The following is a 12590-nucleotide window of genomic DNA, read 5'->3' on the forward strand; positions in this document are numbered from 1 at the left end:
TCTGAAGCCTGCACTCTCGACTCCTAAGGGAACGTGGTTCTGAAATAAACGCGTCCACACAAAGGATGGCCACAGAGCCCTGTGGCAGCTACTGGGCCAGCATGGCCTCTTCCAGGGCAGTTCCCAGGACCCCCGGACTAGGTGGAGGCCCCAGGGCACTGTAGCACCCAGGGGCTCAGCACTGCAGGGTTCTGCAGTTACCTACAGACCACGGGGCTGCCCGGACGAGGCAAGCGAGGAGCCTTAATCACAGGCTGCAGGCTCCCAACAATGGCTGCAGGGCCAGCAGAAAACAGGATCTCGCTGCCCTCTTCCCGGCTGGCAGGCAGACCACACATGGAGACTGAGGTAGCAGCGTACCTGGGAGACTCAGGACTAGATTCCTCAGAGGCTAAACTGTTGGGCCACCAGGACGCCTGTCCACCCCTGCTGGCCTTTGGGCAGTGGGTGCTGAGCAAGGCAGGCCCAGGGCAAAGTGGGAGTGCAGCCTTGGCACCAAGACTCAGCATAGAGTCTAAGGCCAGGTGCCCACGCAGGACTTACATGGCCAACCCTGACCAGGCGGTACCTAAACCCGACGGGGCCCCTGTGGCTTGAGCTGCTAGTCTTGGGACCCCGCAAAGGAAGCCCCCTGGGAGAACCTGCCCGACCACCAAGCCAAAGCTGACTCCCCCTTGCGCTGCTTTCTCAATCGCTGGAGTCTGTTCCAGCCCTTCGTCCAACTGTACCGCTCGACCCACACAAACTAACCCAACTCTACATGGACAGATAGTGCACTAACGCAAGGTGCCCCAAATGGCGGGTCCACAAAGAGGTCCGTAGAGTGGATGGTCAGTGCATTTTATTGAATCAGCACAGTACAAAAATAAATAAAAATAAGGGAAGGGGAATTAAATTACAGCCAAACTGAGCTTCATGACTCTTTTCAGATTATAAACCACACATACTCAGAAACACACCATACATACATACAAAATGAGACAAATATAAATTAATATTAACAGTATCCACAGTTTGGTCAAAGAGTAGCTACAGAAGAAATTTCACTAAAAAAAAAAAAAATAACAAAAAAAACATACATCACATGTGTGTAATTAGCAGTATCGGATGTACAGCTATGGAAATTTGGGGGCAGGGGATGGCACATTTTTTTTTTCATTGCAAGTTTAACACTGCTGGAACAAAACTAAATTCTAATAACTGCATGGAAAGAATATATCAACCCTTCAAGGAAAAGAGAAAAATCCAATCCTGAACTATGCTCCCGTGGCTCATTCTCGGCACGCATGACTCTCGCGGCCATCTGTTCTAAGGTTATTTTTCTTAAGACACAAAATGCCCCTGCTTGGCATGCACAGTACCACTGTAAAAGCAACGGAGAAGAAAAGGGGCTTTTTTTTTCTTTTTTGTAGATTTTTTTTCACATTTTTCTTTTTTTTTTTTCTTTTCTATTTTGTGTTTGTTCTAAAAGTGTCTTCATAGCAGCATGTCAGATGGGTTCATTGCTCGAGCACTCAAGTCTATCAGTTGTTCCTTTACACAGTACTGATGACCGATGCAAGGGGAGAGGACACATGGACTTCACAATGGAACGAGGGAGTTCTTTCCTTAGTCGCCAACCACTCCTGAAGTATGCACCTCCTCAAAAATTAAAAAAAAATTAAAAAAAAAAAGAGAGAAGGAAACAGTCAGCAGAGCTGGACTCCTGTTACTGCAGCTCAGTGGAACAGCTCCAGGCTGGCCTCAGCAGCTGGCAGGCTACAAACACGAGCCCCCTCCTCCTCAGACTGGACACCTGAAGCTCTTCCAGCCGCCCTGTGGGGCTCCCAGTGTGGGTCACCGTGGCAGCAGGATCTGAAGGTGGGCGACTCGAAGCCAGTACAGACAGGCTGCAGCAAGGCCTTGACAGGCTGTGGCAAGGCCTTTCCAACTCCGTGTCAGATCATGCGAGGGCCCAGGATCTGCTCTCTAGGAACCCGGATGAGGGACTGGGGAGAGGCTCTCTAGTCCCGACAGGTCCTCTTCCCCATCTCTGCGAATACATCGGCTGAAAGGCTGGCTCCGCTCCAGGCCTCTTCAGTTGAGACCTCAATTTCACAGCTTTTTCATTATATGTGATTTTTCAGTAGTGCTTGTGCAAGTTGGCAGCCCCCTAGAACCTAATCCTATGTAAGATAATGTCTGCCTTCCCCACTGTAGCCCCCAATCCCAACACTCCCCGGGGAGCAGGACAGGAAGAGGAAATCCTCCGCAGCATCTTCACATTGCTCTTTGTTCCCCAACGCTGGAGTGAGGGCCATGCAGGAAGACTCGCTCCCTCCTCTTGGACCACTTCCAAACCCCAAGCCACCAGTCTGGGGAAATCAGAAAGAGAATCCAGTCAAGTCCACAGAGTGTGTTCTGCAGCAGGCAGGGATGGGTGGGCACCACACCCAGCAGCTGGAAGTGCTCGGCTGGACGGTCACCGAGCTTCCAAAGCAATCAGGGGTCACGCTGGAATCTTGTAATTGTCTCCGAGACGCAGCTGTCTTGGTAGGTTGCACAGAGCCAAGCTTCCTCTCCAGGAGAAGCCGAACAGATTGGGAACCGCTTTAAATGAACAAGGGGTAGGAGTGGGCGACGCCAACACCACCTCGCCCGAATCGACTCAGCTCACCTTCCCCAGCTTCGGAGAACAAATGTCATGTGCACCAGCAAGAGGCCTGAGCACTTAAGTGGGCACCAACTTGATCTCAGGCATGGACACCCACATGCCCAGAAGGCAGGTTTGCTCATGGGTCCCTGCTGCTGTCCTGGCTTTTGTACGGGGTGACTGACTAATCTGCATTGTTCAGATGAAACACTCACTCAGGAAAGGAGCTGCCCCTAGCTTCACTTCACCCCCTCAGCTGGGACCCAAAATGAGAGAGAAATCTAATGAGCAAACCACCTCATTAACCAACACTAACGCGGGAGCTGGGAGCATAGACAAAAGGACAGGGCAGGGAGCTCCATCCTGCCAGCAAAGGAAAGCCCTTCTCCCTAAAAAGCAAGCAGCAGACCAGGGCTGTGCATGGGTCAACAGTCATCAATGATCTCTGCACCAGACCCACCCCCAGGCTTCTGCATGGACGACGCCCCAGGGCAGTGGAGACACTGCCTCACACCCTTCAGGATCCTGAGTCAGGAGAGCTGGCCCCAGGAGCCTTTGAGAGAATGAAACAGTCGCCGGGAAAGGGCCGATTCCTCCTGGGCCACCAGCCGCAGGACCCTCTCCAGCTCCAGCCATGGGACAGTGGGAAGCCTCATCAACCCTGGACCCGGATGGGTCAGGTGACAAGGGAAGGTCAGTCCCTTAGTCCGGGAAAGTGAGCGGTCAGCAGCCTTAAGTGGCTCTGAACGCGTCTCGTGGGTTTGCACAAGGTTCATGAGTTCGAAAGTCCCAAGAGTTCTGGAAAGGGCTGGAAAAAAACCCCAAGGAAAGAACCCGGGAAGAGACCCTCGGTAGCTCTGCTAGACACATACTGTACACAAAACTTGATTCGTTTAGTAATAAATTTTAAAAACGAATGGAATCCTTGAGCCGAGGTGCCCGCTCCAGGAGCTCACCGGTCGAGCCCCAGGAGGAGGCGCTTCTTGTCCTCCTGGCCGCTCTCATTCTTCAAGTCGGAAAACACCTGTGTGAAGTAGTGTGGGTCGGCGTTGATCTGCAGCATCTTGGAGCTCATGAGGTTGATAACTGAGAGGCAACGGTCCCAAAAGGCTTCTTTGCAGCTCTCCACCAGGAAGGGCTTGAGCGGGTAGGAGATTTCATTGCCCATGTAGGAATAGGAGAGGTACAGACAGGTCAGCAGGACGGCCTGGAGCTCGTGGTCCGAGCCCACCTCGGAGGAGATGACGTCCCTGCAGAGCATGTAGAGGAAGACCACATTGGCCGGTGTGATGAAGCCCTGGTCCTGCCAGCCCTGCAGGAGCAGCGAGCGGTCCACGCTTCGCAGCCAGAGCACGGGGTCCGTGGGGGACAAGTGCTTCAGGCGGTAGCACCGGCGGCAGAGAAACTCACCCAGGCAGCGCAGCAGCTCGCTAGTGGACGCCTGGACGATGACCCGTTTGGGTGTCCCTGCGGAGGTGATGGCAGGGTGCGGGGCCTTCTTGACAGAAGAGGAGACCCCAGTCTGGGAGCCAGAGAGCTGGCTGGCTGGGGGTGCGGGCGGCTGGGCCGGCGGGGGCTGGGCGAATGTGGACAGGTTGGCGCAGGACAGCGACTTCTTCAGGTTCTCATTGTTGAGGTGCGCGATGTTGCTCTGGTAGCTGCTGTTGGGCTGCGCCTTCTTGGAGTTCTTCTTCTTGGCTGACACGGCCACGATCCTCTTCCAAGGCAGCACGGAGATGATGGAGTGCCGCTTCAGGTTCTTGTCCTTGGCGTTCTTGCTGTTCTGCACGGCCGTGTAGTGGCCCACCGTGGCCGCGCCATCCTCAAACAGGGTTGCCTTCCGATAGCTGGGGGACAGGGACAGAACCGTGCCCATGGTGCCACTGCGCGCCCGGCGGGGGCCAGCGCCCCTGCGCGCCCAGCCTGCCGGCCGGAGGGGAAAAAACGCCTTACCGAGCCTGCGGCGGCCTCAGAGAGAAAGGAGGCGCTCCCGGGACGCGACGCGAGTAGCCCTGCGGATCTGCGTGGAAAACAAGATGGTTCTCAGCCCCGGGCGGGGCTCCGCGCCGCGCCCCTCCACCCGCACCTCCGAGGCCCGAACCCCCGGGCTGCGGCCCCGCCGAGCCCCGGCCCGCGCTGCCACTGCGGCACCGGCCGAGAGCCGCAGAGGCCGCCGTAGCGGGAGTCGGAGCAGGCCGCGCGCACGGCCCCGCTCTGCGCAGGCTTACCCGCAGGCAGGCTCCCGCGGCAGGCGCAGCCGCTGCGTCCCCGGCCCTCCGCAATGCGCGCCGCGGCCCTGGGGCTCGGAGCGGCTCCGCGCGGCGGCGGCGGCTCGCAGCTTCTGTCCAAGGTTCTGCAGGCGCCGCGGCCCCGCCCCCGCCCGGCCCCCGCCCGCGTCTCCGCCGCGCCCCGGCCGGCCCCGCCCCGCCCCGCCCCGCCCCGGCGCGCGCTCGGCAGGCGGGCGGTCGGGGCCGCGCGCGCGGTTCACGAGCCGGTTCGGTCTCGCCACCGGCTCGCGGCCGCTCGCGTCCTCGGCGCGAGCCGCGCGCGGTGGCGCCTCCGGGTGGGGCGCGCCCCACACGCGCCGCGGCGCGGGCGGCGGGAACGCGCGGCGCCGGGTCCCCGCCTCGCGGCCGCCCTCACCGCTCCGCGCAGCCGGGCCTCGTGAGCGCCGGCGCCGCGCCGCGGAGCTCGCCGGGCGGGGCGGAGCGCGGGCCCCGCCCAGACACGTGCTGCCTTTGTTCCCGCCGCGGCCCCCTCAGCGGAGGCCGCCGGCGTTGAGAGCTGGCCCCGGCGCCGGGCAAGCGAGGGCCGCGGCCCACACAGCCTACACCACCTCGGAGCCGCCTCTCACCCGTTGCTGTGTCAGAATCGAAGCAGCTGCGCCTTCAGGCCAGCCTCGGATTTGCCCATTTTAAAACCTGATGACAGTAAAATTGCAGGAAATTCTGATTCTGACCGTAGCTCACAAGCACTCCTCCATAACCTTCACAAAGGCCACTGCCGGTTTACTAGTCACTCATTTTGGACTGGTTCTGGAGACACAAACTGCCAAACAAGCCAAACGGCATCTTAACCAAGATCTAGAGAATTCCTGACACCACCTTCAATAGTGGAGCTAACAACCCAAAACAGGAATCTTGAGTCATTAGGTGAAGTACCTCCGGGTTTGAGAGTGCCACTTTATGTACCCAGAGATTTCTCTGCCAATAGAAGAGGAAAGGTTTCTGGACCGTGGGGACCAGAATAGAACACACACTGCGCTGTACCAAAAACCGCTTTCCAGGACCTCATCAAACACGCAGGAAGGCTAGCTTAGCTGTGGCCCTTCCTCACAATGTTCCTCAGAGAACAAGTCATAGCCAGCTTTCTATTGCTAGAACACATCACCCGACAATGGGTAACCTATAAATAAAATAATGAAGCGTTAGCTCACAATTCTGGAGGCTGGTCCAGATTGGCTGTGGGGAGAGCTCCCAGGCTTCAACTCACACCAGAAAGGGAAGAGAGTATTTGTAGGATTGAAGGCAGGTGCCACGCTGGCTAACAACTCACATTAGCAGGAGCTTTGTTAACCCCTCTCGCTCAAAGGAATTCCATCACTTAGAACCTTTCCTTGTGGCACAGGCTGCCAGCAACTTGCCACCTCCTGCTTCTTCGCTCATTGCTGGGATTGAGGTATAACCCACCATACTAGCTCCACAGAATAAACTCTCCAAGAGCCTTCTCTATACTGACAGAGTTCAAGCCTCATGGGTCAGGCTGTCAGCAACCCTAGCTGCTCTTCAAATAGAGCTGCCCTGGCTCTTCATCACAGTAAGTCATCCTCCCAGGGTCTTCCAAGGCTGAAAACCTTGTTCCACCAGCCCATTGAGAGACCCAGCACCTCACTGGCTTCATGTACATCAATGGTCCCCTTCAAATTCTAGGATTGAGCAAAAGGTATGTGTTCTACTTCCCTAATTATACACAGACCTCTGAAGGCTGCAATCTACCCATTAGAAAAACCTGGGCCTGCTGCTGCCTGCAACTCAATTCCAGCTTTTACAATTCATCCTAGAATTCACGGGCCTTTTCCAGCATGGCAGCATGCATGTTCTCTCTTGTTTTCTGTCCAGCCAACCCATTACCTTCAGAAACCTTGACTCCAGCCTCATGTTGCCAAGGACAAAATATTTGCAGCAGAACAGAAATAGGATGGCACTACCAACCTATGCTGAGGGAAGAGCTTGTCGGAACCCTACCCACCTAGGTCACACCTGGTAAGCCTGCTATTAGACAGGGTTCTACAGCAGCAGAACTCCCAACAGTGGTGGGCTGTTGGGCAAAGTCTAGGAATCCGAAATTGCTCAGTCCACAAGGCTGGCTGTCTCAGCTGGTCTTCGGTAGATGCTGGAATCCCATTAGAGCCTAGAAGTAGGCTCTAATGCCAGTGAAGAAAGGGACTTGCTAGCAAGGACAGAGCAAACAAAGAGTAAAAGCTTCCTTCTTCCATGTCCTTATGTAGGCTTCCAACAGAAGGTATGGCCCAGATTAAAGGCATTTTCTGCCTCAAGATGCAGATTAAAGGCCCACCTCAAGATCTGAATTAAAGACCTGAGTATTCTTACCTCAAGATCCAGATTACAAGTGGATTTTCCTACCTCAAATTAAAAAAAAAAAAAAACTCACTGGCATGCCCTTCGTTTATTTTCAGTTAATTCCATCCAGATGTAGTCAAGCTAAAAACCAAGACTAGCCATCCCACAAGGCCAGCCTCCTACCCACTCAACACCAGCTCTGCCTCCCCAGACCCAGCTCCTCTCACTGTTCTAACAGGAAAACAAGAAAGGGAAGCAATCTGCCCAACATGACAGAATGGAGGGCCCAGAAGGCAGAGCCAGCCGAATAATGCAGGATGTTTCCTTCCCAGTATTCAGACAGCAACAGCAGAGACACCAGTTTCACTATCAGCAGGCCAGCTTTTCTGGAGCCTAGCTCTAGCTGCCTTGCAAGGAGGGGTGAGAGATCTGCTCTACACACACCACATCCTCTGCTGGCTCAAGGACAGAAGGCCAAAGGAGTAGCTGGCTCAAGGTGCAGAAAGGGTTCCAACCAAGAACTACAGAACCCAGCTTCTTGAGGAAGTCTTCCTTTGAGGGCACAGAGCAGCATCTAGTGGCTCCTCTCAGCAACACAGATTATGTAACCAGCACACAGGAGTGCACCGCAGCAGACTGCTATTCTCAACGCCAGTCTCACTGATACACGAGAAAGACTCAGCCAGACAGCTCAGAACCAAGCCAGCCCATAGCCAGATCGTATGGGGTGGAGTGGGGGGGAGAAAGCTAGGCTATGTGAGACCTGGGAGAGGAAACCGTGGCAGAACCCACGATGGCTTACTACAGTCCAGTCCAGAGGTACCCGAGAGCTGTAGTGACCAGGCTAATGTGCTATTTTCTAGTAATTAATTACATTAAAAAAAGAACAAGTGAGTTTTAATAGTATATTTTGTTTAACCCAGTATGACCCAAATATCCCAATGCATATATAAAAATTAGTGGGGTGCTTTATACCTTTTTCATACTAAGCCTTTAAAGGATGCTTTGTGATTACAGTCCAAACCAGCCTCACCTCAGGACCTGATAGCCACACACACAGCAGCTCTGCTTGTCTGAAATCATCACACAGAGGGGTACTGTCCTGAATTGCTTGGGGTTTCCCTAAGTCTGGGAAACCCTCTCCATTCTGCTCCAGCTCCACATTATTATGGATATTTTTAAAGTACTTTATAGAAACAAAACTTTTAAATAAGTATACAGAGAAACACAACTGCGAATGAAGATAGCAAAACTGCTCAAACTGGAGTTTGACAGTCCCCCCAAAGACCCCTGTCCCTCAGAAGACCCACTCTTGTGATCTGAGGGCAGTATAAAAATAGCTGCTATTGAGCTGGAGAGATGGCACAGAGGTTAAGAGCACTGGCTGTTTTTCCAAAGGTCCTGGGTTCAATTCCCAGCGACTACAGGGTAGCTCACAACCATCTATAGTGAGATCCAGTGTCCTCTTCCGGCATGTAGTCATACATGCAAGCAGAAGACTGTATATATCCCAGCACTTAGTGAGTTCAAGGCCAGCCTGGTCTACAGAGCAACTTCCAGGAAAGTCAGAGCTACATAGAGAAACCTTGTCTCCAGGGTTTCTTGAAAAAAACCAAAACCAACAACCCCCCCCCCAAAAATAAATAAATAAATAAATAAATAAGGAAGAAGAAAAAGAAGATAACTGCTATTGAGGATTGTTGGACATGGGATTCTGGCACTTGCCCTTCTTCAGAGCCTCACATCCCCATCACCTCCCACAGACAAAGAGATAAGGAAACAGAAGAGTACTGCCCACCCCACACGTCCTCACTGGCCTTCCTGGCCCAGGAGACTTCTAAGTCCACTCCTTACAGGTCAACTTTCCTGACAGGTCTCCAAATATGGACTCCCAGCATGGCTACAAGATTCCCATTAAGCAATGAGGTAACAGAGCTCTGGCGAAGCCAGAAGGGACTTTATGGCACACGAGAACTTGCTTGGAAACCCTCCAGCACTCAAGAAAAGACGCCTTTTGAAAAAAAAATTATTTTATTGGAACTCATCTGAACATCAGATATACCTGGTGTTGGTCAGCAAGAACCGTTTGTACATTTGATATTGATGGTGCCAAAACCAAAACAGTGACTGGACATGATGGGAAGAGGAGAGAGTTGAGAACAAAAACCTGATTTTCAAGAGGAAAATAAAAGCCAGTCAGATTCAGTGAAGATGCAAAACCTGGTACAACAAAATCCTTTTACAAAATAGAAATTTATTACCAAAACCTGGAAGGATAATCTGAGAAAGGTTCTAAAGAAGAAGGGAAAAAAAAAAAAAAAGAGACCAGCAGGAGAGAGGCAGAAGTAGAGGAAGAAAGAAAAGACAGGGGATGAGAGGAGAAAGCACAGTGGAAACAGGAGAGGCGCAGGTGCTCACTTGCCCACATGGCATCAAAGCCTGCTAGGGAACTGCATCCAAAAAAAGCATGCTAAAACAGCGCCGCCCTGTCCACTCACACTCTAAAGAGGCAGAAAAGGACACCGGGAAGGGGACATGACGGTGCTTCAAACTCAACACGGGAAAATTAACATTTTTTAATTTAAAAAAAACACCCCAGTCTTATTCCCAACATTCACTGTTTAAAAAAAAAAAAAATCCATCCATTAGGAAAGAAGGGTGGAGAGGGAAAGCAGCAGATGGAGTTTAGACAGATCAACTCCTCTAGAGAAGAGAAAGGATATAGCTGAGATGAAAGAGAAGAGAAAGGAAAGCAAAGAGGGGAAGAGAGGAATAGTTAAAACATCTAATCTAGTTACTGTGTTAAAAAAAGCCACATGCACAGCAGGCCCCCTGAGGGCTGCAGGCCCTCACTGCTCCCGTGTGGCCGTAGTGGACACCAGCTCCTGGACTTGTTCCCATTCTTTCACAGGTCAGAGCAGAGCCGTGCATGTACTGCGGCTGCAGTGGTGGCGGCATAGCAGGCCCTTCAGCTACTCTGCTGGAGCCAGTGTCAGAGAGGGAAGGGTGGACAGGCCAGATGGCAGGGGAAAAAACACCAAACGCCTTGTTTCAAATAAAAAAGAAAACAGCAGTCTATACATAGTTGTTTTGGTTCAGTACAAACAGAATAAAAAGTCGTTGCTTTTGATGGTCAGCAAACACCCAATTCTGAAGAGGAGGAGAGGTGGCGCCCAGCAGGTGGATGAGGATCCCCAGTGGTTGGCGGGGTGCCTGGCTTTGCGGCCCTCTCCCAGGAGGCAGAGAGCACAGCTTTAGGTAGTGTAAGCCTTTTTCCTTTTATTTAGAATCTTTTTTTTTTCTTTTTCTTTTTTTTTTTAAGCAATTTCCCCACTCCCATGTTGGCCAGTGCTGATTACATGAGAACTGGCTGCCTATCGCTGGATACAGATGCACCAATGAGGGTTAAAAACTTTCCGAGCGAAAAGTAGAACAGAAAGAAAAGAATCTCCTAGCATTTCCCCAAGGGTTCACTCTCCCGCCACACACACTCTCCAAAGGACCGCTACAGATCCAACTCTGCAAGAGAAGACAGAGCAGTGTCAATCGGGGAAGACGTCAAGACCAGGTGGTGTTCAGTGTCCAGGCAGAAGACAGCGCTGCCCGGCCCTGGGTCCCGGGGCCAGCACTCACCTAGGTCAGCTTCTTGGCTTTGTTGTAGAGGGAGTCCACTACTTTACTCATGTTCTGAATTGTTTCCAGAGCAGCTTCATAAGTTTTATCTACTGGGGGTTCATCAAAAATGATCAGGACACCCTCCCCCTGGTCCAAAATCCCTGCAAGAAACATAGGAACAAAACAGGTAAAAGAAGATATTAGACAATTTAAAAAAGGATCCCACTCCCTAGTTGTCTCATTTTCTCCCAATTTTTCACAGCACATATTTGCTATATACTCTCATTTCCTTTTTTTTAAAAGGGCCTTTATTATTTTAATTTATGTGTATATGTATGAGCCTATGTGAGTATACTTGGAACACATGCATTCAGGAACCCTCAGAGGCCAGAAGACAATGTCAAATCCCCTGAAACAAGAGTTACACGAAGTTGTGAGTTGCTATGTAGATGCTGGAAACTGAATCTAGGTCCTCTGCAAGAGCAGTTAGGTGTCTTAACTGCTGAGCTAGCTCTCCAGGACCTTACACATTGTCAAATGGAGCCAAGATTCCAAGGAACCATCAGAAGAGAAACTCAGCCCCTGCTTTAAAGATACACTCTCCAAATTCTAAGTATCCCCTGGCCTATGGCTTTACTCACCGTGAAACTTCTTGTCAAGAATCATCTGTGATAATTTTCTTTCCACGTCGGCCTAAAATCAAAGTACATAATTAAAGGGACCAATATCCATTAGTCAGAGATCAGCCTGACATGAAAGTTTTGCAAGAAAGACTCTTACAAAAAATGGACTGGAGGCAAATAGCAACAACACAACTCCAGCTCTGAGCCCACGTTCTGTTCCCCACAAAGAACCCAGCCCCTCCATACCTTTCCCCTTCCTCACCCACTAACAAGCCTGAGAACTTACCTTGGAGAGTTTGATGAGGCTAGATATGTGTTCAATCTAAAAGAAAAAGCAGACAGCAACAATGAAAGTTTGAATTTATCACCAATATAAAAATGACGAGAACTGGTATGTTTTCTGAGACTGCTGAATCTAGAGGCCAGTGTCTCCCTAGCAAAGCTTAGTGTTTTCCTGCTGTCTACTTCCCTGCCCTTCACTATACAATATCCAGTCCCATTCCATGTACCAAATAAATACACAGAATTTACCACAAGTCCAAAGACAACAAAGACACAAGGTGGCCAGCTCACAGCTTTCTACCCCACCAGCATCCTTCTCCTTGATATATTTTCCACCAAGACGAAGTCCAAGCCCTTGGTGGCCTCTTACCAGCAGACATACCCTTAAAAGTGAGTTCCTATTTTAGAGGAGGTGGCTACAGCGTAACATCTAGCCCAAAACTGTTAAGAAGTTTCCCAGAAAGATTCCTACCTGTACTCGGGAAAAAGGTTCAATGACCCGGATCAGATTCTGTTCCAGTAAGTTATCGTATAACTTGGCCAAATGTGTGCTGATGATTGGGTCGTCCCGGAGCTCTGCCCTGTAGTCTGTCAAGGCCTGCAAAACAAGGCTCATAACAGAGACTGGCACAGCACTCTAAAGTCACTACTCTTGCCTCCTGAGACGTCTGCTGGCCCTGCTAAATGTACCATTGCTATAAAATGGATGGTCTAGAGAGCACAAAGAAAGATAGCAAGAAGAGTATGAAGAACTAAAGCATGGAGCCACCACCTTCTTGTTCTCAAGTTCAATTGTTTAAGCCAAGAGATGCTCTACCAACAGACCAAATAAACTGCACACATATTTTTTCAGCATAT

General features: G+C 51.4%; 2 protein-coding genes across 2 annotated transcripts in view; both read right to left on the reverse strand.

Annotated features, from left to right (window-relative positions):
* Positions 1-824: 824 nt before the first annotated feature.
* Positions 825-4941, reverse strand: Cdk5r1 (cyclin dependent kinase 5 regulatory subunit 1). Its single transcript, XM_021630972.2, has 2 exons — positions 4861-4941; positions 825-4652 (listed from the first exon to the last, which is right to left on the reverse strand). Exon 2 carries the CDS (start codon positions 4506-4508, stop codon positions 3585-3587), a length of 924 nt encoding a protein of 307 aa, XP_021486647.1. The 5' UTR covers positions 4509-4652; positions 4861-4941; the 3' UTR covers positions 825-3584.
* A 4283-nt stretch (positions 4942-9224) lies between these two features.
* Psmd11 (proteasome 26S subunit, non-ATPase 11) overlaps positions 9225-12590 on the reverse strand; it is a 36465-nt gene continuing 33099 nt past the window's right edge. The window contains exons 10-14 of the mRNA XM_021630951.2: positions 12205-12330; positions 11737-11772; positions 11469-11520; positions 10846-10988; positions 9225-10731 (exon numbers count right to left, since the gene is read on the reverse strand). Of these exons, the coding sequence (XP_021486626.1) occupies positions 10846-10988; positions 11469-11520; positions 11737-11772; positions 12205-12330 (357 nt within the window). The 3' untranslated portion in view covers positions 9225-10731. The remainder of the gene's footprint in view (positions 10732-10845; positions 10989-11468; positions 11521-11736; positions 11773-12204; positions 12331-12590) is intronic.

Source organism: Meriones unguiculatus, chromosome 7, assembly GCF_030254825.1.
Source record: "Meriones unguiculatus strain TT.TT164.6M chromosome 7, Bangor_MerUng_6.1, whole genome shotgun sequence".
NCBI lineage: Eukaryota > Metazoa > Chordata > Mammalia > Rodentia > Muridae > Meriones > Meriones unguiculatus.

Bases quoted from the DNA above. Each gene is read 5' to 3' on its own strand.
- Cdk5r1 (XM_021630972.2), bottom strand. From the start codon at position 4,508: ATGGGCACGGTTCTGTCCCTGTCCCCCAGCTATCGGAAGGCAACCCTG.